The 26987-nt window shown below is 53.9% G+C and overlaps 1 protein-coding gene across 2 annotated transcripts in view; it reads left to right on the plus strand.

Moving 5' to 3' along the window:
• Positions 1 to 26987, plus strand: part of LOC106595244 (TSC22 domain family protein 4) — a 206066-nt gene that overhangs the window by 23817 nt on the left and 155262 nt on the right. For both annotated transcript variants that reach the window (XM_045721397.2, XM_045721396.2), the window contains exon 3: positions 10451 to 10599. In XM_045721397.2, the coding sequence (XP_045577353.1) occupies positions 10451 to 10599 (149 nt within the window). The remainder of the gene's footprint in view (positions 1 to 10450; positions 10600 to 26987) is intronic.

A 26987-nucleotide genomic window follows, 5' to 3' on the forward strand; every position in this document is an offset into this window, starting at 1 on the left:
GACAATACACACACACACAGACAATACACACACACACACACACACACACACACACACAGACAATACACACACACAGACAATACACACACACACACACACACAGACAACACACACACACTTTCCTACATTCCCAAGCAGAGGTTTGCTGATAGCGTGTGTAAGAAAGTCTCTCCTCCTCTCTCTCCCCCTGTCTCCCCCTCTCTCTCTGTCCGTCTCCCCCTGTCTCCCTCTCTCTCTGTTCGTCTTCCCCCTTCCTTCCTTCCTTCTTTCTCTGTCTCTCTGTCCGTCTCCCTCCCCCCTCTCTGTCCGTCTCCCCCCCTCTCTGTCCGTCTCCCCCCCTCTCTGTCCGTCTCCCTCCCCCCTCTCTGTCCGTCTCCCTCCCCCCTCTCTGTCCGTCTCCCCCTGTCTCTCTGTCCGTCTCCCCCTGTCTCTCTGTCCGTCTCCCCCTGTCTCTCTGTCCGTCTCCCTCCCCCCTCTGTCCGTCTCCCCCCCCCTCTCTGTCCGTCTCCCCCCCTCTCTGTCCGTCTCCCTCCCCCCTCTCTGTCCGTCTCCCTCCCCCCTCTCTGTCCGTCTCCCCCTGTCTCTCTGTCCGTCTCCCTCCCCCTGTCTCTCTGTCCGTCTCCCTCCCCCTGTCTCTCTGTCCGTCTCCCCCTGTCTCTCTGTCCGTCTCCCCCTCTCTCTCTGTCCGTCTCCCTCCCTCCCCCCTCTCTGTCCGTCTCCCTCCCTCCCCCCTCTCTGTCCGTCTCCCCCTGTCTCTCTGTCCGTCTCCCTCCCCTTGTCTCTCTGTCCGTCTCCCTCCCCCCTCTCTGTCCGTCTCCCTCCCCCCTCTCTGTCCGTCTCCCTCCCCCCTCTCTGTCCGTCTCCCTCCCTCCCCCCTCTCTGTCCGTCTCCCCCCCTCTCTGTCCGTCTCCCACCCTCTCTGTCCGTCTCCCTCCCTCTCTCTCTGTCCGTCTCCCTCCCCCCTCTCTGTCCGTCTCCCCCTCTCTCTCTGTCCGTCTCTCTGTCCGTCTCCCTCCCCCCTCTCTGTCCGTCTCCCTCCCTCCCCCCCTCTCTGTCCGTCTCCCTCCCTCCCCCCCTCTCTGTCCGTCTCCCTCCCCCCTCTCTGTCCGTCTCCCTCCCTCCCCCCTCTCTGTCCGTCTCCCTCCCTCCCCCCTCTCTGTCCGTCTCCCCCTGTCTCTCTGTCCGTCTCCCTCCCCCCTCTCTGTCCGTCTCCCCCTGTCTCTCTGTCCGTCTCCCCCTGTCTCTCTGTCCGTCTCCCCCTGTCTCTCTGTCCGTCTCCCTCCCCCCTCTCTGTCCGTCTCCCTCCCCCCTCTCTGTCCGCCCCCTCTCTGTCCGTCTCCTCCCTCCCCCTCTCTGTCCGTCTCCCCCTGTCTCTCTGTCCGTCTCCCCCTGTCTCTCTGTCCGTCTCCCTCCTCCCTCTCTGTCCGTCTCCCCCTGTCTCTCTGTCCGTCTCCCTCCCCCTCTCTGTCCGTCTCCTCCTCCCCCCTCTCTGTCCGTCTCCCTCCTCCCCTCTCTGTCCGTCTCCCTCCCCCCTCTCTGTCCGTCTCCCTCCCCCCTCTCTGTCCGTCTCCCTCCCTCCCCCCTCTCTGTCCGTCTCCCCCCTGTCTCTCTGTCCGTCTCCCCCTGTCTCTCTGTCCGTCTCCCTCCCCCCTCTCTGTCCGTCTCCCTCCCTCCCCCCTCTCTGTCCGTCTCCCCTCTCTCTGTGTCTCTGTCTGTCTCCCCCCTCTCTGTCCGTCTCCCCGTCTCTCTGTCCGTCTCCCTCCCTCCCCCCCTCTCTGTCCGTCTCCCTCCCTCCCCCCCTCTCTGTCCGTCTCCCTCCCTCCCCCCTCTCTGTCTGTCTCCCCCCCTCTCTGTCCTCTCTCCCCCCACTCTTTCTCTCTCTCCCCTCTGTTTCACTCTCCTCCCGCTGTCCTTCTCCCCCTCTGCATCTCAATTTTCAATTCAATTTCAATTCAATAGACTTTATTGACATGGAAAGTTAAATTACTTATATTGTCAAAGGATACGTATAACAAAAATGGTGTGACCCACAGCAATAATAATAATAGTGGAAATGGGATTGTCCCTCAGGTTGTAGACAGGAGGACATATATCTGGCTGTCCCTCAGGTTGTAGCAGGAGGACATATCTGGCTGTCCCTCAGGTTGTGGCAGGAGGACATATCTGGCTGTCCCTCAGGTTGTAGCAGGAGGACATATCTGGCTGTCCCTCAGGTTGTGGCTGGAGGACATATCTGGCTGTCCCTCAGGTTGTGGCTGGAGGACATATCTGGCTGTCCCTCAGGTTGTGGCTGGAGGACATATCTGGCTGTCCCTCAGGTTGTGGCTGGAGGACATATCTGGCTGTCCCTCAGGATGTAGCAGGAGGACATATCTGGCTGTCCCTCAGGTTGTAGCAGGAGGACATATATCTGGCTGTCCCTCAGGTTGTAGCAGGAGGACATATCTGGCTGTCCCTCAGGTTGTGGCTGGAGGACATATCTGGCTGTCCCTCAGGTTGTAGCAGGAGGACATATCTGGCTGTCCCTCAGGTTGTAGCAGGAGGACATATCTGGCTGTCCCTCAGGTTGTAGCAGGAGGACATATCTGGCTGTCCCTCAGGTTGTAGCAGGAGGACATATCTGGCTGTCCCTCAGGTTGTAGCAGGAGGACATATCTGGCTGTCCCTCAGGTTGTAGCAGGAGGACATATCTGGCTGTCCCTCAGGTTGTGGCTGGAGGACATATCTGGCTGTCCCTCAGGTTGTAGCAGGAGGACATATCTGGCTGTCCCTCAGGTTGTAGCAGGAGGACATATCTGGCTGTCCCTCAGGTTGTGGCTGGAGGACATATCTGGCTGTCCCTCAGGTTGTAGCAGGAGGACATATCTGGCTGTCCCTCAGGTTGTGGCTGGAGGACATATCTGGCTGTCCCTCAGGTTGTAGCAGGAGGACATATCTGGCTGTCCCTCAGGTTGAGACAGGAGGACATATCTGGCTGTCCCTCAGGTTGAGACAGGAGGACATATCTGGCTGTCCCTCAGGTTGTAGCAGGAGGACATATCTGGCTGTCCCTCAGGTTGTAGCAGGAGGACATATCTGGCTGTCCCTCAGGTTGTGGCTGGAGGACATATCTGGCTGTCCCTCAGGTTGTAGCAGGAGGACATATCTGGCTGTCCCTCAGGTTGTGGCTGGAGGACATATCTGGCTGTCCCTCAGGTTGTAGCAGGAGGACATATCTGGCTGTCCCTCAGGTTGTAGCAGGAGGACATATCTGGCTGTCCCTCAGGTTGTAGCAGGAGGACATATCTGGCTGTCCCTCAGGTTGTGGCTGGAGGACATATCTGGCTGTCCCTCAGGTTGAGACAGGAGGACATATCTGGCTGTCCCTCAGGTTGAGGCAGGAGGACATATCTGGCTGTCCCTCAGGTTGAGACAGGAGGACATATCTGGCTGTCCCTCAGGTTGTAGCAGGAGGACATATCTGGCTGTCCCTCAGGTTGTAGCAGGAGGACATATCTGGCTGTCCCTCAGGTTGTAGCAGGAGGACATATCTGGCTGTCCCTCAGGTTGTAGCAGGAGGACATATCTGGCTGTCCCTCAGGTTGTAGCAGGAGGACATATCTGGCTGTCCCTCAGGTTGTAGCAGGAGGACATATCTGTCTGTCCCTCAGGTTGTGGCTGGAGGACATATCTGGCTGTCCCTCAGGTTGTAGCAGGAGGACATATCTGGCTGTCCCTCAGGTTGTAGCAGGAGGACATATCTGGCTGTCCCTCAGGTTGTAGCAGGAGGACATATCTGGCTGTCCCTCAGGTTGTGGCTGGGAGGACATATCTGGCTGTCCCTCAGGTTGTGGCTGGAGGACATATCTGGCTGTCCCTCAGGTTGAGACAGGAGGACATATCTGGCTGTCCCTCAGGTTGAGACAGGAGGACATATCTGGCTGTCCCTCAGGTTGTGCTGTCCCTCAGGTTGTAGCAGGAGGACATATCTGGCTGTCCCTCAGGTTGTAGCAGGAGGACATATCTGGCTGTCCCTCAGGTTGTAGCAGGAGGACATATCTGGCTGTCCCTCAGGTTGTGGCTGGAGGACATATCTGGCTGTCCCTCAGGTTGAGACAGGAGGACATATCTGGCTGTCCCTCAGGTTGAGGCAGGAGGACATATATCTGGCTGTCCCTCAGGTTGAGACAGGAGGACATATCTGGCTGTCCCTCAGGTTGTAGCAGGAGGACATATCTGGCTGTCCCTCAGGTTGTAGCAGGAGGACATATCTGGCTGTCCCTCAGGTTGTAGCAGGAGGACATATCTGGCTGTCCCTCAGGTTGTAGCAGGAGGACATATCTGGCTGTCCCTCAGGTTGTAGCAGGAGGACATATCTGGCTGTCCCTCAGGTTGTGGCAGGAGGACATATCTGGCTGTCCCTCAGGTTGTGGCTGGAGGACATATCTGGCTGTCCCTCAGGTTGTAGCAGGAGGACATATCTGGCTGTCCCTCAGGTTGTAGACAGGAGGACATATCTGGCTGTCCCTCAGGTTGTAGCAGGAGGACATATCTGGCTGTCCCTCAGGTTGAGACAGGAGGACATATCTGGCTGTCCCTCAGGTTGAGACAGGAGGACATATCTGGCTGTCCCTCAGGTTGAGACAGGAGGACATATCTGTCTGTCCCTCAGGTTGTGGCAGGAGGACAAACTGCACATTCTGGCTTTTCACCCAATGAATATGTCCTTATCATCTTTCATAGTTTCAAATTCTTTGTACTGAATAATAATTTGGGGAAAGAAAGATTCTCTAAGGTCTGAGTTTTTGTCACAGTTTAATAGGAAATACAGCTCTGTCTCTACCTCTCCCCTGGAGCAGAGTGAGCACAGCCTGTCCTCTCTGGACAGCCAGCCTGTCCTCTCTGGGCAGCCAGCCTGTCCTCTCTGGGCAGCCAGCCTGTCCTCTCTGGGCAGCCAGCCTGTCCTCTCTGGACAGCCAGCCTGTCCTCTGTGGTCAGCCAGACTGTCCTCTCTGGACAGCCAGCGTTTCGTCTGTGGCAGCGAGCCAGTCCTCTGAGGTCAGCCAGACTGTCCTCTCTGGGCAGCCAGCCGTCCTCTGTCTGTAAGCGACCGGTCCTCTATGGCCAGCCAGACTGTCCTCTCTGGGCAGCCAGCCTGTCCTCTCTGGGCAGCCAGCCTGTCCTCTGTGGTCAGCCAGCCTGTCCTCTGTGGTCAGCCAGCCTGTCCTCTGTGGTCAGCCAGCCTGTCCTCTCTGGTCAGCCAGCCTGTCCTCTCTGGCCTGCCAGCCTGTCCTCTGTGGTCAGCCAGCCTGTCCTCTGTGGTCAGCCAGCCTGTCCTCTGTGGTCAGCCAGCCTGTCCTCTGTGGTCAGCCAGCCTGTCCTCTCTGGCCAGCCAGCCTGTCCTCTCTGGCCAGCCAGCCTGTCCTCTCGTGGGTCAGCCAGCCTGTCCTCTCGTGGTCAGCCAGCCTGTCCTCTGTGGTCAGCCAGCCTGTCCTCTCTGGCCAGCCAGCCTGTCCTCTGTGGCCAGCCAGCCTGTCCCTGTGGTCAGCCAGCCTGTCCTCTCTGGCCAGCCAGCCTGTCCTCTGTGGTCAGCCAGCCTGTCCTCTGTGGCCAGCCAGCCTGTCCTCTGTGGTCAGCCAGGATGGTCTGTGTTGACCATTATAACTGATTGGAACATTTTGAGCCAGATTCTAATTGGAATTGAGGTTTTAATGTTATAGGACGCTCTTCATGCTTTGTCTCTCAGCTCGTTCACAGCCCTGTGGAAGCTTCCTGTGTTGCTGATATTTAGTCCTAGATATGTCTCTGGTGTGTTCTAATGGAACTGTGTCCAAATATAATTTATATTAGTCATCCTGATTTCCTGACCTTTTCTGGAATATCATTATATTAGTTTTCTTTAGGATGGTAACCCCTCCTTAGTGGGAGACAGCAGCACCAGGTCATCTGTCTACAGCAGACCCTCCTTAGTGGGAGACAGCAGCACCAGGTCATCTGTCTACAGCAGACCCTCCTTAGTGGGAGACAGCAGCACCAGGTCATCTGTCTACAGCAGACCCTCCTTAGTGGGAGACAGCAGCACCAGGTCATCTGTCTACAGCAGACCCTCCTTAGTGGGAGACAGCAGCACCAGGTCATCTGTCTACAGCAGACCCTCCTTAGTGGGAGACAGCAGCACCAGGTCATCTGTCTACAGCAGACCCTCTTTAGTGGGAGACAGCAGCACCAGGTCATCTGTCTACAGCAGACCCTCCTTAGTGGGAGACAGCAGCACCAGGTCATCTGTCTACAGCAGACCCTCCTTAGTGGGAGACAGCAGCACCAGGTCATCTGTCTACAGCAGACCCTCCTTAGTGGGAGACAGCAGCACCAGGTCATCTGTCTACAGCAGACCCTCCTTAGTGGGAGACAGCAGCACCAGGTCATCTGTCTACAGCAGACACTTGATTTCAGTGTTGTGTAGGGTGATACCAGGTACTGCAGATTCTTCTAATGTTTTGGCCAATTCATTAATGTAGATGTTAAATAGTGTTGGACTTATTGGGCAGCCCTGTTTCACTCCCCGTCCCTGAGAGAAGAAGTCTGTTTGCTTGTTGCCAATTTTAACCACACACTTGTTTTTAGTGAACATTGATTTAATAACATCATATGTTTTAGTGTGGAGTTAGTGTGGCGGGTATAAATGGGTCTGTTGTTGTTGACTTGTTTGTTAGTTAGTGTGGAGGGTATAAATGTTGTCTGTTGTTGTTGACTTGTTTGTTAGTTAGTGTGGAGGGTATAAATGTTGTCTGTTGTTGTTGACTTGTTTGTTAGTTAGTGTGGAGGGTATAAATGTTGTCTGTTGTTGTTGACTTGTTTGTTAGTTAGTGTGGAGGGTATAAATGTTGTCTGTTGTTGTTGACTTGTTTGTTAGTTAGTGTGGAGGGTATAAATGTTGTCTGTTGTTGTTGACTTGTTTGTTAGTTAGTGTGGAGGGTATAAATGTTGTCTGTTGTTGTTGACTTGTTTGTTAGTTAGTGTGGAGGGTATAAATGTTGTCTGTTGTTGTTGACTTGTTTGTTAGTTAGTGTGGAGGGTATAAATGTTGTCTGTTGTTGTTGACTTGTTTGTTAGTTAGTGTGGAGGGTATAAATGGGTCTGTTGTTGTTGACTTGTTTGTTAGTTAGTGTGGAGGGTATAAATGTTGTCTGTTGTTGTTGACTTGTTTGTTAGTTAGTGTGGAGGGTATAAATGGGTCTGTTGTTGTTGACTTGTTTGTTAGTTAGTGTGGAGGGTATAAATGTTGTCTGTTGTTGTTGACTTGTTTGTTAGTTAGTGTGGAGGGTATAAATGGGTCTGTTGTTGTTGACTTGTTTGTTAGTTAGTGTGGAGGGTATAAATGTTGTCTGTTGTTGTTGACTTGTTTGTTAGTTAGTGTGGAGGGTATAAATGGGTCTGTTGTTGTTGACTTGTTTGTTAGTTAGTGTGGAGGGTATAAATGTTGTCTGTTGTTGTTGACTTGTTTGTTAGTTAGTGTGGAGGGTATAAATGTTGTCTGTTGTTGTTGACTTGTTTGTTAGTTAGTGTGGAGGGTATAAATGGGTCTGTTGTTGTTGACTTGTTTGTTAGTTAGTGTGGAGGGTATAAATGGGTCTGTTGTTGTTGACTTGTTTGTTAGTTAGTGTGGAGGGTATAAATGTTGTCTGTTGTGTGGTGATTTGGTAAAAATCCAATCTGGCTTCTGCTCAGGACATTGTGTTCATCAAGGAAATTATGTAGTCTGCTATTTATGATACTGCAGAGAATGTTCCCTAATTTGCTGTTAATGCAAATTTCTCTAATTTGGGTTAAATTTGTCTCCATTTTTATAGATTTGTGTGATCCATCCTTGGTTCCAAATATCGGGGGAAAATACCTGCAGTGAGGATCATGTTGAAGAATTTTGAGTATAGCCAAATTGAATTTGTGGTCTGTATATTTGATCATTTAAAACACCATCGGCACCACAGGCCTTGTTGGGTTGGAGAGAGTGCATCGTTTTATTTCTTCTTCTGTAAGGATCCTCATAATCTTTGACTGCTGATTCAAAGATCTGTAAATGTTCTTGTGCATCTTGTTGTTCTTGTGCATCTTTGTTATATTGCTGTAGAGGTTTGCAAAGTGATTTCTCCACATATCTCCATTTTGGAGAGCCAATTTCTCCTGATGAGATTTGTTTAATTTATTCCAGAAGTGGTTTTGATTCATTTCCATCCATCTGATTTCTAATGTGCTGTTCCTTTGTTCTTAGGATGTGTTTGTGTTGCTTCAGTGTTTCCCCGTATCGAAGGCCTATATTTTTGTTGTCTGGGTCTCTGTGTTTTTGATTAGATATATTATTTCTCAATGACTGCTTTAGATTTCTCCAATCATTATCAAACCATTTTTTTCATTCTCTATTCTCTTTGGTTTGTTCTCACGTGTCTCTACATTAGCCAAGGAGGATTATTAGTCAAATATAAAGTTTATGTTACAAACTGACACATTTACACCTTCATTGCTACAACTAAAAAGTTGTCCAGGAGAGATTGTATTTTTTGACTACTAATTGCTTTTTGGTAGATGTCTGTACTGTTTCCACTCCATCTATAGGCCTGTTTAGTACCATGTCATTTACTGGGCTGCGATGCTTCATGGTTTGGGTTCCGCTCTTCTCAGATACACTGTGATTTCACTGTGGTCTGAGAGAGAGGTGTTAGTGGGCTGACTGTGAAGGCTCAGAGACTCTGGGTTTAGGTCAGTGGGCTGACTGTGAAGGCTCTGAGAGACTCTGGGTTTAGGTCAGTGGGCTGACTGTGAAGGCTCTGAGAGACTCTGGGTTTAGGTCAGTGGGCTGACTGACTGTGAAGGCTCTGAGAGACTCTGGGTTTAGGTCAGTGGGCTGACTGTGAAGGCTCTGAGAGACTCTGGGTTTAGGTCAGTGGGCTGACTGTGAAGGCTCTGAGAGACTCTGGGTTTAGGTCAGTGGGCTGACTGTGAAGGCTCTGAGAGACTCTGGGTTTAGGTCAGTGGGCTGACTGTGAAGGCTCTGAGAGACTCTGGGTTTAGGTCAGTGGGCTGACTGTGAAGGCTCTGAGAGACTCTGGGTTTAGGTCAGTGGGCTGACTGTGAAGGCTCTGAGAAATGTGGGGAGGGAAAGGTTGTTGCTTCCTGGTAGGTGTTTATCTCCATGACTGTTAATAGTGACTGGTTCTTCTGCTGTTTCACCATTCAGGTCTCCACAGTCCAGTATGTTGCCTTGGGCCTGAAAGTGACTCATCTCCTCCTCTAGAAGGGAGAAACTCTCTTCATTGAAGCAGGGTGTCTGAGGGGGAGAAACTCTCTTCATTGAAGCAGGGGGACTCTGAGGGGGAGAAACTCTCTTCATTGAAGCAGGGTGTCTGAGGGGGAGAAACTCTCTTCATTGAAGCAGGGGGACTGAGGGGGAGAAACTCTCTTCATTGAAGCAGGGTGACTGAGGGGGAGAAACTCTCTTCATTGACGCAGGGTGGCTCTGAGGGGGAGAAACTCTCTTCATTGAAGCAGGGTGGCTGAGGGGGAGAAACTCTCTTCATTGAAGCAGGGGGACTCTGAGGGGGGAATGCATTCGTCCTGAGTCTCTGCCCTGTCCTGAGTCTCTGCCCTGTCCTGAGTCCCTGCCCCTGTCTTGAGTCCCTGCCCCTGTCTTGAGTCCCTGCCCCTGTCCTGAGTCCCTGCCCCTGTCCTGAGTCCCTGCCCCTGTCCTGAGTCCCTGCCCCTGTCCTGAGTCCCTGCCCCTGTCCTGAGTCCCTGTCCCTGTCCTGAGTCCCTGTCCCTGTCCTGAGTCCCTGCCCCTGTCCTGAGTCCCTGTCCTGAGTCCCTGCCCCTGTCCTGAGTCCCTGCCCTGTCTGATTCCTGTTAGTTTAGTGGATGGTAGGATGATCTAGTTTACAGCAAGTGGAAACATCACCTCTGCACCATGCTTCCTGTAGTACTACAATATCAACATCATCCATTTCTTTCAGGAAGTCTGGGTTTCTGCTCTTTAGCCCAAAAACAGAGGACTTAAATTCTTGTAAATTCCAACATGCAACGTAAAAAGATTTCATAACTGTTTTTTCTCCGTCTCTCCCTTCTGTTGGTCTCTCTCTCCCCCTCTCTCTGTCGGTCTCTCTCTCTCCCCCTCTCTCTCTCCCCCTCTCTCTGTCGGTCTCTCTCTCTCCCCCTCTCTCTTTCCCCCTCTCTCTCTCTGTCGGTCTCTCTCTTTCCCCCTCTCTCTTTCCCCCTCTCTCTGACGGTCTCTCTCTCTCCCCCTCTCTCTTTCCCCCTCTCTCTCTCTGTCGGTCTCTCTCTTTCCCCCTCTCTCTTTCCCCCTCTCTCTGACGGTTTCTCTCTCTCTCCCCCTCTCTCTGTCAGTTTCTCTCTCTCTCCCCCTCTCTCTCTCTCTGTTGGCGTCTCTCTCTCCCCCTCTCTCTCTCCCCATCTCTCTCTCTAGTCTCTGTTGAGAGTGTCTCATTCCCAGCCCAGCTCCCCCCTACAGGGTAGAGATGGTATGTTCCTACCCAGTCTGACTCCCATCCAGACTCCTTCGGCCTGGTCCATGTTCGGCTCCGGGGAGGCTGTCCATCTGCCGGGGGACGACAGGTATGGTCTGTGTGTGGGTCTGTGTGGGTCTGTGTGTGGGTCTGTGTGTGGGTCTGTGTGTGGGTCTGTGTGTGGGTCTGTGTGTGGGTCTGTGGGGTGGGTCTGTGGGTCTGCGTGTGGGTCTGTGGGTCTGCGTGTGGGTCTGTGTGTGGGTCTGTGGGGTGGGTCTGTGTGCGGGTCTGTGTGTGGGTCTGTGGGTCTGTGTGTGTGGGTCTGTGTGTGGGTCTGTGTGTGGGTCTGTATGTGGGTCTGTGTGTGTGGGTCTGTGTGGGGTGGGTCTGTGTGCGGGTCTGTGTGTGGGTCTGTGTGTGTGTGGGTCTGTGTGTGGGTCTGTGTGTGGGTCTGTGTGCGGGTCTGTGTGCGGGTCTGTGTGCGGGTCTGTGGGGTGGGTCTGTGTGTGTGGGTCTGTCTGTGGGGTGGGTCTGTGTGTGGGTCTGTGTGTGGGTCTGTGGGGTGGGTCTGTGTGTGGGTCTGTGTGTGGGTCTGTGGGGTGGGTCTGTGTGTGTGGGTCTGTGTGTGGGTTTGGGTGTGGGTCTGTGTGTGGGTCTGTGTGTAGGTCTGTGTGTGTGGGTCTGTGTGTGGGTCTGGGTGTGGGTCTGTGTGTGGGTCTGTGTGTGGGTCTGTGTGTGGGTCTGTGTGTGGGTCTGTGGGGTGGGTCTGTGTGTGGGTCTGTGGGGTGGGTCTGTGTGTGGATCTGTGGGTCAGTGTGTAGGTCTGTGTGTGGGTCTGTGTGTGGGTCTGTGTGTGGGTCTGTGGGGTGGGTCTGTGGGTCTGCGTGTGGGTCTGTGGGTCTGTGTGTGGGTCTGTGGGGTGGGTCTGTGTGCGGGTCTGTGTGTGGGTCTGTGGGTCTGTGTGTGTGTCTGTGTGTGGGTCTGTGGGTCTGTGTGTGGGTCTGTATGTGGGTCTGTGTGTGTGGGTCTGTGTGGGGTGGGTCTGTGTGCGGGTCTGTGTGTGGGTCTGTGTGGGTGTGGGTCTGTGTGTGGGTCTGTATGTGGGTCTGTGTGTGTGGGTCTGTGGGGTGGGTCTGTGTGGGTGTGGGTCTGTGTGTGGGTCTGTGTGGGTGTGGGTCTGTGTGCGGGTCTGTGTGTGGGTCTGTGTGTGGGTCTGTGTGTGGGTCTGTGTGCGGGTCTGTGTGCGGGTCTGTGTGCGGGTCTGTGTGCGGGTCTGTGTGCGGGTCTGTGTGCGGGTCTGTGTGCGGGTCTGTGTGTGGGTCTGTGCGGGTGGCGGATGGGGGCAGGTTTAGTAGCAGCAGAGTACCAAATAGCCCACAGTGTGATAGAGAGGCCACCCAGAGTAGTGTGTGTCTATATGGATGGACCCCAGGTTGGACTTGTGAAAGTATCACTCTCCTGTCAGTCATGCTGGCTCAATGACAGGCTCCACACCTTCCCAGTTTCTCTGCTCAGAATAGAGAAGGAAGGCAACTAGTGCCTGCACTTCACAGTACAGTGAGCACAATCACAGATATGGCCTAAATACTGCAACCATACCACACACACACACACACACACACATCTCTCCATTCTGGTTGTTTTCTAACGTTCGATCCAACTTGGTATTTTATTAGCAGCTGATACTCCTGGGGTCCACATGAAGCAGGACAGAACATTCCTTTGACAAGAACGGCTCAAAGACAAAACTACTAACATTTTAAAATAAGGACAATATAACTAGGAGGTTCTGTACTGACTAAATACTGAGAAAAAACCCATAGAGACCTAATATTCTAGGACTGTGTTTATCGTGTACTAATTAATATTCTAGTACTATGTTTATCGTGTACTAATTAATATTCTAGGACTACGTTTATCGTGTACTAATTAATATTCTAGTACTATGTTTATCGTGTACTAATTAATATTCTAGGACTACGTTTATCGTGTACTAATTAATATTCTAGTACGATGTTTATTGTGTACTAATTAATATTCTAGTACTATGTTTATTGTGTACTAATTAATATTCTAGGACTACGTTTATTGTGTACTAATTAATATTCTAGTACTATGTTTATTGTGTACTAATTAATATTCTAGGACTACGTTTATTGTGTACTAATTCATATTCTAGTACTATGTTTATTGTGTACTAATTAATAGTCTGAGAAGTAGCTGGTGAAACAAGCGAGGCAGTCATTTGAGAAACCAAGGCTGTTAAGTCTGCCGATAAGAATGACAGACATACCGCTCAGGAAGGAGATGCGTCCAGATTGTCTAGCCCGGCTGATTTGTAGGGGTCCAGGTTGTCTAGTCCAGCTGATTTGTAGGGGTCCAGGTTGTCTAGTCCAGCTGATTTGTAGGGGTCCAGGTTGTCTAGTCCAGCTGATTTGTAGGGGTCCAGGTTGTCTAGTCCAGCTGATTTGTAGGGGTCCAGGTTGTCTAGTCCAGCTGAGTTGTAGGGGTCCAGGTTGTCTAGTCCAGCTGATTTGTAGGGGTCCAGGTTGTCTAGTCCAGCTGATTTGTAGGGGTCCAGGTTGTCTAGTCCAGCTGATTTGTAGGGGTCCAGGTTGTCTAGTCCAGCTGATTTGTAGGGGTCCAGGTTGTCTAGTCCAGCTGATTTGTAGGGGTCCAGGTTGTCTAGTCCAGCTGATTTGTAGGGGTCCAGGTTGTCTAGTCCAGCTGATTTGTAGGGGTCCAGGTTGTCTACCTCGGCTGATTTGTAGGGGTCCAGATTGTCTAGTCCAGCTGATTTGTAGGGGTCCAGGTTGTCTAGTCCAGCTGATTTGTAGGGGTCCAGGTTGTCTAGTCCAGCTGATTTGTAGGGGTCCAGATTTCGCGGCTCTTTCAGAACATCAGCTGTCTGGATTTGGGAGAAGGAGAAATGGGGGAGGCTTGGCAAGTTGCTGTGGGGGGCGCAGGGCTGTTGACCGGGGTAGGGGTAGGGGTAGCCAGGTGGAAAGCATGGCTAGCCGTAGAAAAATTCTTATTGAAATTCTCAATTATAGTGCATTTATCGGTGGTGACAGTGTTTCCTATCCTCAGAGCAGTGGGCAGCTGGGAGGAGGTGCTCTTATTCTCCATGGACTTTACAGTGTCGGCCAGGAATGGCAAATAGTTTCTACCCCCAGACAATCAGGCTGCTGAATAGACACCACTAGTCAGCTGTTTGTACCATCAGACCATCAGGCTGCTGAATAGACACCACTAGTCAGCTGTTTCTACCATCAGACCATCAGGCTGCTGAATAGACACCACTAGTCAGCTGTTTCTACCATCAGGCTGCTGAATAGACACCACTAGTCAGCTGTTTCTACCCCCAGACCATCAGGCTGCTGAATAGACACCACTAGTCAGCTGTTTCTACCATCAGGCTGCTGAATAGACACCACTAGTCAGCTGTTTCTACCATCAGGCTGCTGAATAGACACCACTAGTCAGCTGTTTCTACCCCCAGACCATCAGGCTGCTGAATAGACAGCACTAGTCAGCTGTTTCTACCATCAGGCTGCTGAATAGACAGCACTAGTCAGCTGTTTCTACCATCAGGCTGCTGAATAGACACCACTAGTCAGCTGTTTCTACCATCAGGCTGCTGAATAGACACCACTAGTCAGCTGTTTCTACCATCAGGCTGCTGAATAGACACCACTAGTCAGCTGTTTCTATCCCCAGACCATCAGGCTGCTGAATAGACACCACTAGTCAGCTGTTTCTATCCCCAGACCATCAGGCTGCTGAATAGACACCACTAGTCAGCTGTTTCTACCATCAGGCTGCTGAATAGACACCACTAGTCAGCTGTTTCTACCATCAGGCTGCTGAATAGACACCACTAGTCAGCTGTTTCTACCATCAGGCTGCTGAATAGACACCACTAGTCAGCTGTTTCTACCCCCAGACCATCAGGCTGCTGAATAGACACCACTAGTCAGCTGTTTCTACCCCCAGACCATCAGGCTGCTGAATAGACGCCACTAGTCAGCTGTTTCTACCATCAGGCTGCTGAATAGACACCACTAGTCAGCTGTTTCTACCCCCAGACCATCAGGCTGCTGAATAGACACCACTAGTCAGCTGTTTCTACCATCAGGCTGCTGAATAGACACCACTAGTCAGCTGTTTCTACCATCAGACCATCAGGCTGCTGAATAGACACCACTAGTCAGCTGTTTCTACCATCAGGCTGCTGAATAGACACCACTAGTCAGCTGTTTCTACCCCCAGACCATCAGGCTGCTGAATAGACACCACTAGTCAGCTGTTTCTACCATCAGGCTGCTGAATAGACACCACTAGTCAGCTGTTTCTATCATCAGGCTGCTGAATAGACACCACTAGTCAGCTGTTTCTACCCCCAGACCATCAGACTGCTGAATAGACACCACTAGTCAGCTGTTTCTACCATCAGACCATCAGGCTGCTGAATGGACACCACTAGTCAGCTGTTTCTATCCCCAGAGCATCAGGCTGCTTAATAGACACCATTTTCTCTAGTGAAATCAAATCGTCTTGCATGCTGGAGTTCAGAGCCTCTGATTTCCACTGTGCCCTGCAGTCACACCTTCAAGCCTGTGTGACTATTTAACGCAGATGTGTCGATGCAGCGTGAAATTGTCATGCTGACTGGAGGAATGTCCACCAGAGAATATAATTTACATTTCTCTACCATAAGCTGCCGCCAACGTAATTTTTGAGAATTTCGTAGTTCGTCCAACCGGCCTCACAACCCCAGACTACGTGAAACCACACCAGCCCAGAACCTCCTCCTCCGGCTTCTTCACCTGTGGTGTCGTCTGAGACCAGCCACCTGGACAGCTGATGAAACTGTGGATTTAAACAAACTGTCAGATACCGTCTCAGGGAAGCTCGTCTGCGTGCTCCTCATCCTCACCAGAGTTTTGACCTGACTGAAGTTCGGCGTCGTAACCGTCTTCAGTGGACAAATACTCACCTTCGATTGCCACTGGCACGCTGGAGAAGTGTCCTCTTCACGGATAAATCCTGATTTCAACAGTTTGGCAGACGAGCGTGTGTGGTGTTGTGTGGGCGAGCGTTTTGCTGATGTCAACTTTGTGAACAGAGTGCCCCATGGTGGAGGTAGGGTTATGGTATGGGGCCCATGGTGGAGGTAAGGTTATGGTATGGGCCCCATGGTGGAGGTAGGGTTATGGCATGGGGCCCATGGTGGAGGTAAGGTTATGGTATGGGCCCCATGGTGGAGGTAGGGTTATGGTATGGGCCCCATGGTGGAGGTGGGGTTATGGTATGGGCCCCATGGTGGAGGTAGGGTTATGGTATGGGCCCCATGGTGGAGGTGGGGTTATGGTATGGGCCCCATGGTGGAGGTAGGGTTATGGTATGGGCCCCATGGTGGAGGTGGGGTTATGGTATGGGCCCCATGGTGGAGGTAGGGTTATGGTATGGGCCCCATGGTGGAGGTAGGGTTATGGTATGGGCCCCATGGTGGAGGTAGGGTTATGGTATGGGCCCCATGGTGGAGGTAGGGTTATGGTATGGGCCCCATGGTGGAGGTAGGGTTATGGTATGGGCCCCATGGTGGAGGTAGGGTTATGGTATGGGGCCCATGGTGGAGGTAGGGTTATGGTATGGGCCCCATGGTGGAGGTAGGGTTATGGTATGGGCAGGCATAAGCTACAGACAGTGAAAACAATTGAATTTTATTGATGGCAATTTGAATGCACAGAGATACAGGGACGAGATCCTGAGGCCCATTGTCGTGCCATTCATCCACCACCATCACCTCATGTTTCAGCATGATAACGCAGAGATCCCATGTCGCAAGGATCTGCACACAATTCCTGGAAGCTGAAAAGGTCCCAGTTCTTCCATGGCCTGCATACTCACCAAACATGTCACCCATTGAGCATGTTTGGGATGCTCTGGATCGAGGTGTATGACAGCATGTTCCTGTTCAATATCCAGCAACTTCACACAGCCATTGAAGAGGAGTGGGGCAACATTCAACAGGCCACAATCAACAGCCTGATCAACTCTATGTGAAGGAGACGTGTCGCGCTGCATGAGATTAATGGTGGTCACACCAGATACTGACTGGTTTTCTGATTCACGCCCCTACCTTTTATAAAGGTATCTGTGACCAACAGATGCATATCTATATTCCCAGTCATGTGAAATCCATAGATTAGGGCCTAACGAATTTATTTCAATTTACAATTTAGAAATAGTTGCATGTTGCGGTTTTATATTTTTGTTCGGTGTAGGTCCTTCTTCACAGCACTTGACCATATGACTGGACAGTAATGAAGAATCCAACTCGGGCCTGCAGGACTTGCTTTGTGCACTGTGGTGTGTGTCATCTCTCAGACAGACCTCTCCCCAGCTTTACAACCATTGAATCTATACGTTTTGACCATGACAAGTTTACAATCCTAGGTAACGCCAAGTCATTTAGCATTATTGTGGCTGATGTGGGGGAGGGGTGGTGAGGAAGTGAGTGAATGAGCTAGAAGCCTAAGACTGTTTAATCTGCTTAGGCAGATCAGGCTGGCTCCTCCCCTAAGTGTGCACTCTTTCCTCTCTATTTAAAGTATAGTCCAATGTCCCCCTCTCATTCATCTCTCTCTCTCTCTCTCTCTCTCTCTCTCTCTCTCTCTCTCTCTCTCTATCAGCATCTCTCTCTCTCTCTCTCTCTCTCTCTCTCTCTCTATCAGCATCTCTCTCTCTCTCTCTCTCTATCAGCATCTCTCTCTCTCTCTCTCTCTCTCTCTCTATCAGCATCTCTCTCTCTCTCTCTATCAGCATCTCTCTCTCTCTCTCTCTCTCTCTCTCTCTCTCTCTCTCTCTCTCTCTCTCTGTCACACACTTTCTGTCTCGTCTCTCTCTTTCTCTCTCTCTCTCTCTCTCTCTCTCTCTCTCTCTCTATATCAGCATCTCTCTCTCTGTCACACTCTTTCTGCCTCCTCTCTCTCTCTCTCTCTCTCTCGCTCTCTCTCTGTCACACTCTTTCTGTCTCCTCTCTCTCTCGGCATCTCTCTCTCACGCTCTCTCTCTAAAAGGTTGTTTGTGTTGTCAATATCAGCCCTCTGTCTCTGGACGAGGTTCAGAGGTTGAACAGTCAGTGTGTGTGTGTGTGTGTGTGTGTGTGTGTGTGTGTGTGTGTGTGTGTGTGTGTGTGTGTGTGTGTGTGTGTGTGTGTGTGTGTGTGTGTGTGTGTGTGTGTGTGTGTGTGTGTGTGTGTGTGTGTGTGTGTGTGTGTGTGTGTGTGTGTGTGTGTGTGTGTGTGTGTGTGTTTTCACCACAGGAGAGATTCTGGCTGGCATGCATCTAATCCTCCACTCAGTGTTTATACGATACTGCCACGTGGGGAGGAGGAATGTTAACACAGACGGACCAGAGTATGTTGATCCTGGAAAGGTAATCAACATACTCAGTGCGACTGGGCGGCTGAGAACGACACGTGTTGTCATTGGATAAAGCACTGAGGGGGTGGGGTTTAGAAGGAGTTTGCACCTGTGTGAACCAATGAGAGTGCAGGACAGTGTGGTGTGTGGGAGAGGCAGAATGGTACCTCATGTGAGCACACTCCCCTCGCCTTGACAGGAGATTCCGCCCTGCAGGAAAAGTGAAATGAGGATTAGCCAATGAGACGTGTGGATAGAATCAGGACATAATCTAAATCCACAGACAAAGCCTTCTCTCATCTGGGATCAACTGGCTCTGTGGGGTTAGGGTAGCTGGCTGGGGCTCATCTGGGATCAACTGGCTGGCTGGGGCTCATCTGGCTCTGTGGGGTTAGGGGTAGATGGCTGGGGTAGAGTTGGGTCTGTGGCTCTGTGGGGTTAGGGGTAGATGGCTGGGGTAGAGTTGGGGTTCATCTGGCTCTGTGGGGTTAGGGGTAGATGGCTGGGGTAGAGTTGGGTCTGTGGCTCTGTGGGGTTAGGGGTAGATGGCTGGGGTAGAGTTGGGTCTGTGGCTCTGTGGGGTTAGGGGTAGATGGCTGGGGTAGAGTTGGGTCTGTGGCTCTGTGGGGTTAGGGGTAGATGGCTGGGGTAGAGTTGGGGTTCATCTGGCTCTGTGGGGTTAGGGGTAGCTGGCTGGGGTAGAGTTGGGGTTCATCTGGCTCTGTGGGGTTAGGGGTAGATGGCTGGGGTAGAGTTGGGTCTGTGGCTCTGTGGGGTTAGGGGTAGCTGGCTGGGGTAGAGTTGGGTCTGTGGCTCTGTGGGGTTAGGGGTAGATGGCTGGGGTAGAGTTGGGTCTGTGGCTCTGTGGGGTTAGGGGTAGCTGGCTGGGGTAGAGTTGGGGTTCATCTGGCTCTGTGGGGTTAGGGGTAGATGGCTGGGGTAGAGTTGGGTCTGTGGCTCTGTGGGGTTAGGGGTAGATGGCTGGGGTAGAGTTGGGGTTCATCTGGCTCTGTGGGGTTAGGGGTAGATGGCTGGGGTAGAGTTGGGTCTGTGGCTCTGTGGGGTTAGGGGTAGATGGCTGGGGTAGAGTTGGGTCTGTGGCTCTGTGGGGTTAGGGGTAGATGGCTGGGGTAGAGTTGGGTCTGTGGCTCTGTGGGGTTAGGGGTAGATGGCTGGGGTAGAGTTGGGTCTGTGGCTCTGTGGGGTTAGGGGTAGATGGCTGGGGTAGAGTTGGGTCTGTGGCTCTGTGGGGTTAGGGGTAGATGGCTGGGGTAGAGTTGGGTCTGTGGCTCTGTGGGGTTAGGGGTAGATGGCTGGGGTAGAGTTGGGGTTCATCTGGCTCTGTGGGGTTAGGGGTAGATGGCTGGGGTAGAGTTGGGTCTGTGGCTCTGTGGGGTTAGGGGTAGATGGCTGGGGTAGAGTTGGGTCTGTGGCTCTGTGGGGTTAGGGGTAGATGGCTGGGGTAGAGTTGGGGTTCATCTGGCTCTGTGGGGTTAGGGTAGATGGCTGGGGTAGAGTTGGGTCTGTGGCTCTGTGGGGTTAGGGGTAGATGGCTGGGGTAGAGTTGGGTCTATGGCTCTGTGGGGTTAGGGGTAGATGGCTGGGGTAGAGTTGGGTCTGCGGCTCTGTGGGGTTAGGGGTAGCTGGCTGGGGTAGAGTTGGGGTTCATCTGGCTCTGTGGGGTTAGGGGTAGATGGCTGGGGTAGAGTTGGGTCTGTGGCTCTGTGGGGTTAGGGGTAGATGGCTGGGGTAGAGTTGGGGTTCATCTGGCTCTGTGGGGTTAGGGTAGCTGGCTGGGGTAGAGTTGGGGTTCATCTGGCTCTGTGGGGTTAGGGGTAGATGGCTGGGGTAGAGTTGGGGTTCATCTGGCTCTGTGGGGTTAGGGGTAGATGGCTGGGGTAGAGTTGGGTCTGTGGCTCTGTGGGGTTAGGGGTAGATGGCTGGGGTAGAGTTGGGGTTCATCTGGCTCTGTGGGGTTAGGGGTAGATGGCTGGGGTAGAGTTGGGTCTGTGGCTCTGTGGGGTTAGGGGTAGATGGCTGGGGTAGAGTTGGGGTTCATCTGGCTCTGTGGGGTTAGGGGTAGATGGCTGGGGTAGAGTTGGGTCTGTGGCTCTGTGGGGTTAGGGGTAGCTGGCTGGGGTAGAGTTGGGGTTCATCTGGCTCTGTGGGGTTAGGGGTAGATGGCTGGGGTAGAGTTGGGTCTATGGCTCTGTGGGGTTAGGGGTAGATGGCTGGGGTAGAGTTGGGTCTGTGGCTCTGTGGGGTTAGGGGTAGATGGCTGGGGTAGAGTTGGGGTTCATCTGGCTCTGTGGGGTTAGGGGTAGATGGCTGGGGTAGAGTTGGGTCTGTGGCTCTGTGGGGTTAGGGGTAGATGGCTGGGGTAGAGTTGGGTCTGTGGCTCTGTGGGGTTAGGGGTAGATGGCTGGGGTAGAGTTGGGTCTGTGGCTCTGTGGGGTTAGGGGTAGATGGCTGGGGTAGAGTTGGGTCTGTGGCTCTGTGGGGTTAGGGGTAGATGGCTGGGGTAGAGTTGGGGTTCATCTGGCTCTGTGGGGTTAGGGGTAGATGGCTGGGGTAGAGTTGGGTCTGTGGCTCTGTGGGGTTAGGGGTAGATGGCTGGGGTAGAGTTGGGGTTCATCTGGCTCTGTGGGGTTAGGGGTAGATGGCTGGGGTAGAGTTGGGTCTGTGGCTCTGTGGGGTTAGGGGTAGATGGCTGGGGTAGAGTTGGGTCTGTGGCTCTGTGGGGTTAGGGGTAGATGGCTGGGGTAGAGTTGGGTCTGTGGCTCTGTGGGGTTAGGGGTAGATGGCTGGGGTAGAGTTGGGTCTGTGGCTCTGTGGGGTTAGGGGTAGATGGCTGGGGTAGAGTTGGGTCTGTGGCTCTGTGGGGTTAGGGGTAGATGGCTGGGGTAGAGTTGGGTCTGTGGCTCTGTGGGGTTAGGGGTAGATGGCTGGGGTAGAGTTGGGGTTCATCTGGCTCTGTGGGGTTAGGGGTAGATGGCTGGGGTAGAGTTGGGGTTCATCTGGCTCTGTGGGGTTAGGGGTAGATGGCTGGGGTAGAGTTGGGTCTGTGGCTCTGTGGGGTTAGGGGTAGATGGCTGGGGTAGAGTTGGGTCTGTGGCTCTGTGGGGTTAGGGGTAGATGGCTGGGGTAGAGTTGGGGTTCATCTGGCTCTGTGGGGTTAGGGTAGATGGCTGGGGTAGAGTTGGGTCTGTGGCTCTGTGGGGTTAGGGGTAGATGGCTGGGGTAGAGTTGGGGTTCATCTGGCTCTGTGGGGTTAGGGGTAGATGGCTGGGGTAGAGTTGGGTCTGTGGCTCTGTGGGGTTAGGGGTAGATGGCTGGGGTAGAGTTGGGGTTCATCTGGCTCTGTGGGGTTAGGGGTAGATGGCTGGGGTAGAGTTGGGGTTCATCTGGCTCTGTGGGGTTAGGGGTAGATGGCTGGGGTAGAGTTGGGTCTGTGGCTCTGTGGGGTTAGGGGTAGATGGCTGGGGTAGAGTTGGGTCTGTGGCTCTGTGGGGTTAGGGGTAGATGGCTGGGGTAGAGTTGGGTCTGTGGCTCTGTGGGGTTAGGGGTAGATGGCTGGGGTAGAGTTGGGTCTGTGGCTCTGTGGGGTTAGGGGTAGATGGCTGGGGTAGAGTTGGGGTTCATCTGGCTCTGTGGGGTTAGGGGTAGATGGCTGGGGTAGAGTTGGGTCTGTGGCTCTGTGGGGTTAGGGGTAGATGGCTGGGGTAGAGTTGGGTCTGTGGCTCTGTGGGGTTAGGGGTAGATGGCTGGGGTAGAGTTGGGGTTCATCTGGCTCTGTGGGGTTAGGGGTAGCTGGCTGGGGTAGAGTTGGGGTTCATCTGGCTCTGTGGGGTTAGGGGTAGATGGCTGGGGTAGAGTTGGGTCTGTGGCTCTGTGGGGTTAGGGGTAGCTGGCTGGGGTAGAGTTGGGTCTGTGGCTCTGTGGGGTTAGGGGTAGATGGCTGGGGTAGAGTTGGGTCTGTGGCTCTGTGGGGTTAGGGGTAGATGGCTGGGGTAGAGTTGGGGTGCTCTGGCTCTGTGGGGTTAGGGGTAGATGGCTGGGGTAGAGTTGGGTCTGTGGCTCTGTGGGGTTAGGGGTAGCTGGCTGGGGTAGAGTTGGGGTTCATCTGGCTCTGTGGGGTTAGGGGTAGCTGGCTGGGGTAGAGTTGGGTCTGTGGCTCTGTGGGGTTAGGGGTAGATGGCTGGGGTAGAGTTGGGGTTCATCTGGCTCTGTGGGGTTAGGGGTAGCTGGCTGGGGTAGAGTTGGGTCTGTGGCTCTGTGGGGTTAGGGGTAGATGGCTGGGGTAGAGTTGGGGTTCATCTGGCTCTGTGGGGTTAGGGGTAGATGGCTGGGGTAGAGTTGGGTCTGTGGCTCTGTGGGGTTAGGGGTAGATGGCTGGGGTAGAGTTGGGGTTCATCTGGCTCTGTGGGGTTAGGGGTAGATGGCTGGGGTAGAGTTGGGGTTCATCTGGCTCTGTGGGGTTAGGGGTAGATGGCTGGGGTAGAGTTGGGGTTCATCTGGCTCTGTGGGGTTAGGGTAGCTGGCTGGGGTAGAGTTGGGGTTCATCTGGCTCTGTGGGGTTAGGGGTAGCTGGCTGGGGTAGAGTTGGGGTTCATCTGGCTCTGTGGGGTTAGGGGTAGCTGGCTGGGGTAGAGTTGGGGTTCATCTGGCTCTGTGGGGTTAGGGTAGCTGGCTGGGGTAGAGTTGGGGTTCATCTGGCTCTGTGGGGTTAGGGGTAGATGTCTGGGGTAGAGTTGGGGTTCATCTGGCTCTGTGGGGTTAGGGGTAGATGGCTGGGGTAGAGTTGGGTCTGTGGCTCTGTGGGGTTAGGGGTAGATGGCTGGGGTAGAGTTGGGTCTGTGGCTCTGTGGGGTTAGGGGTAGATGGCTGGGGTAGAGTTGGGGTTCATCTGGCTCTGTGGGGTTAGGGTAGCTGGCTGGGGTAGAGTTGGGGCTCATCTGGCTCTGTGGGGTTAGGGGTAGATGGCTGGGGTAGAGTTGGGTCTGTGGCTCTGTGGGGTTAGGGGTAGATGGCTGGGGTAGAGTTGGGTCTGTGGCTCTGTGGGGTTAGGGGTAGATGGCTGGGGTAGAGTTGGGGTTCATCTGGCTCTGTGGGGTTAGGGTAGCTGGCTGGGGTAGAGTTGGGTCTGTGGCTCTGTGGGGTTAGGGGTAGATGGCTGGGGTAGAGTTGGGGTTCATCTGGCTCTGTGGGGTTAGGGGTAGATGGCTGGGGTAGAGTTGGGGTTCATCTGGCTCTGTGGGGTTAGGGGTAGATGGCTGGGGTAGAGTTGGGTCTGTGGCTCTGTGGGGTTAGGGGTAGATGGCTGGGGTAGAGTTGGGGTTCATCTGGCTCTGTGGGGTTAGGGGTAGATGGCTGGGGTAGAGTTGGGTCTGTGGCTCTGTGGGGTTAGGGGTAGATGGCTGGGGTAGAGTTGGGTCTGTGGCTCTGTGGGGTTAGGGGTAGATGGCTGGGGTAGAGTTGGGTCTGTGGCTCTGTGGGGTTAGGGGTAGATGGCTGGGGTAGAGTTGGGTCTGTGGCTCTCTGGGGTTAGGGGTAGATGGCTGGGGTAGAGTTGGGTCTGTGGCTCTGTGGGGTTAGGGGTAGATGGCTGGGGTAGAGTTGGGTCTATGGCTCTGTGGGGTTAGGGGTAGATGGCTGGGGTAGAGTTGGGGTTCATCTGGCTCTGTGGGGTTAGGGGTAGATGGCTGGGGTAGAGTTGGGTCTGTGGCTCTGTGGGGTTAGGGGTAGATGGCTGGGGTAGAGTTGGGGTTCATCTGGCTCTGTGGGGTTAGGGGTAGCTGGCTGGGGTAGAGTTGGGTCTGTGGCTCTGTGGGGTTAGGGGTAGATGGCTGGGGTAGAGTTGGGTCTGTGGCTCTGTGGGGTTAGGGGTAGATGGCTGGGGTAGAGTTGGGTCTGTGGCTCTGTGGGGTTAGGGGTAGCTGGCTGGGGTAGAGTTGGGGTTCATCTGGCTCTGTGGGGTTAGGGGTAGCTGGCTGGGGTAGAGTTGGGTCTGTGGCTCTGTGGGGTTAGGGGTAGATGGCTGGGGTAGAGTTGGGTCTGTGGCTCTGTGGGGTTAGGGGTAGATGGCTGGGGTAGAGTTGGGGTTCATCTGGCTCTGTGGGGTTAGGGGTAGATGGCTGGGGTAGAGTTGGGTCTGTGGCTCTGTGGGGTTAGGGGTAGATGGCTGGGGTAGAGTTGGGGTTCATCTGGCTCTGTGGGGTTAGGGGTAGATGGCTGGGGTAGAGTTGGGGTTCATCTGGCTCTGTGGGGTTAGGGGTAGATGGCTGGGGTAGAGTTGGGGTTCATCTGGCTCTGTGGGGTTAGGGGTAGATGGCTGGGGTAGAGTTGGGGTTCATCTGGCTCTGTGGGGTTAGGGTAGCTGGCTGGGGTAGAGTTGGGGTTCATCTGGCTCTGTGGGGTTAGGGGTAGCTGGCTGGGGTAGAGTTGGGGTTCATCTGGCTCTGTGGGGTTAGGGGTAGCTGGCTGGGGTAGAGTTGGGGTTCATCTGGCTCTGTGGGGTTAGGGTAGCTGGCTGGGGTAGAGTTGGGGTTCATCTGGCTCTGTGGGGTTAGGGGTAGATGGCTGGGGTAGAGTTGGGTCTGTGGCTCTGTGGGGTTAGGGGTAGATGGCTGGGGTAGAGTTGGGGTTCATCTGGCTCTGTGGGGTTAGGGGTAGATGGCTGGGGTAGAGTTGGGTCTGTGGCTCTGTGGGGTTAGGGTAGATGGCTGGGGTAGAGTTGGGGTTCATCTGGCTCTGTGGGGTTAGGGGTAGATGGCTGGGGTAGAGTTGGGTCTGTGGCTCTGTGGGGTTAGGGGTAGATGGCTGGGGTAGAGTTGGGTCTGTGGCTCTGTGGGGTTAGGGGTAGATGGCTGGGGTAGAGTTGGGTCTGTGGCTCTGTGGGGTTAGGGGTAGATGGCTGGGGTAGAGTTGGGGTTCATCTGGCTCTGTGGGGTTAGGGGTAGATGGCTGGGGTAGAGTTGGGTCTGTGGCTCTGTGGGGTTAGGGGTAGATGGCTGGGGTAGAGTTGGGGTTCATCTGGCTCTGTGGGGTTAGGGGTAGATGGCTGGGGTAGAGTTGGGTCTATGGCTCTGTGGGGTTAGGGGTAGATGGCTGGGGTAGAGTTGGGTCTGTGGCTCTGTGGGGTTAGGGGTAGATGGCTGGGGTAGAGTTGGGGTTCATCTGGCTCTGTGGGGTTAGGGGTAGATGGCTGGGGTAGAGTTGGGTCTGTGGCTCTGTGGGGTTAGGGGTAGATGGCTGGGGTAGAGTTGGGGTTCATCTGGCTCTGTGGGGTTAGGGGTAGATGGCTGGGGTAGAGTTGGGTCTGTGGCTCTGTGGGGTTAGGGGTAGCTGGCTGGGGTAGAGTTGGGGTTCATCTGGCTCTGTGGGGTTAGGGGTAGCTGGCTGGGGTAGAGTTGGGTCTGTGGCTCTGTGGGGTTAGGGGTAGATGGCTGGGGTAGAGTTGGGTCTGTGGCTCTGTGGGGTTAGGGGTAGCTGGCTGGGGTAGAGTTGGGGTTCATCTGGCTCTGTGGGGTTAGGGGTAGATGGCTGGGGTAGAGTTGGGGTTCATCTGGCTCTGTGGGGTTAGGGGTAGATGGCTGGGGTAGAGTTGGGTCTATGGCTCTGTGGGGTTAGGGGTAGATGGCTGGGGTAGAGTTGGGGTTCATCTGGCTCTGTGGGGTTAGGGGTAGATGGCTGGGGTAGAGTTGGGGTTCATCTGGCTCTGTGGGGTTAGGGGTAGATGGCTGGGGTAGAGTTGGGTCTGTGGCTCTGTGGGGTTAGGGTAGCTGGCTGGGGTAGAGTTGGGTCTGTGGCTCTGTGGGGTTAGGGGTAGATGGCTGGGGTAGAGTTGGGGTTCATCTGGCTCTGTGGGGTTAGGGGTTAGGGGTAGATGACTGGGGTAGAGTTGGGGCTCATCTGGCTCTGTGGGGTTAGGGGTAGATGGCTGGGGTAGAGTTGGGTCTGTGGCTCTGTGGGGTTAGGGGTAGATGGCTGGGGTAGAGTTGGGGTTCATCTGGCTCTGTGGGGTTAGGGGTAGATGGCTGGGGTAGAGTTGGGGTTCATCTGGCTCTGTGGGGTTAGGGTAGATGGCTGGGGTAGAGTTGGGGTTCATCTGGCTCTGTGGGGTTAGGGGTAGATGGCTGGGGTAGAGTTGGGTCTGTGGCTCTGTGGGGTTAGGGGTAGATGGCTGGGGTAGAGTTGGGTCTGTGGCTCTGTGGGGTTAGGGGTAGATGGCTGGGGTAGAGTTGGGTCTGTGGCTCTGTGGGGTTAGGGGTAGATGGCTGGGGTAGAGTTGGGGTTCATCTGGCTCTGTGGGGTTAGGGGTAGCTGGCTGGGGTAGAGTTGGGGTTCATCTGGCTCTGTGGGGTTAGGGTTAGATGGCTGGGGTAGAGTTGGGGTTCATCTGGCTCTGTGGGGTTAGGGGTAGATGGCTGGGGTAGAGTTGGGTCTGTGGCTCTGTGGGGTTAGGGGTAGATGGCTGGGGTAGAGTTGGGGTTCATCTGGCTCTGTGGGGTTAGGGGTAGCTGGCTGGGGTAGAGTTGGGGTTCATCTGGCTCTGTGGGGTTAGGGGTAGATGGCTGGAGTAGAGTTGGGGTTCATCTGGCTCTGTGGGGTTAGGGGTTAGGGGTAGATGGCTGGGGTAGAGTTGGGTCTGTGGCTCTGTGGGGTTAGGGGTTAGGGGTAGCTGGCTGGGGTAGAGTTGGGGTTCATCTGGCTCTGTGGGGTTAGGGGTAGATGGCTGGGGTAGAGTTGGGTCTGTGGCTCTGTGGGGTTAGGGGTAGATGGCTGGGGTAGAGTTGGGGTTCATCTGGCTCTGTGGGGTTAGGGGTAGATGGCTGGGGTAGAGTTGGGGTTCATCTGGCTCTGTGGGGTTAGGGGTAGATGGCTGGGGTAGAGTTGGGGTTCATCTGGCTCTGTGGGGTTAGGGGTAGCTGGCTGGGGTAGAGTTGGGGCTCATCTGGCTCTGTGGGGTTAGGGGTAGATGGCTGGGGTAGAGTTGGGTCTGTGGCTCTGTGGGGTTAGGGGTAGCTGGCTGGGGTAGAGTTGGGGTTCATCTGGCTCTGTGGGGTTA

Source organism: Salmo salar, chromosome 07 (genome assembly GCF_965601325.2).
Source record: "Salmo salar chromosome 07, fSalSal1, whole genome shotgun sequence".
NCBI classification, from domain to species: Eukaryota; Metazoa; Chordata; class Actinopteri; order Salmoniformes; family Salmonidae; genus Salmo; species Salmo salar.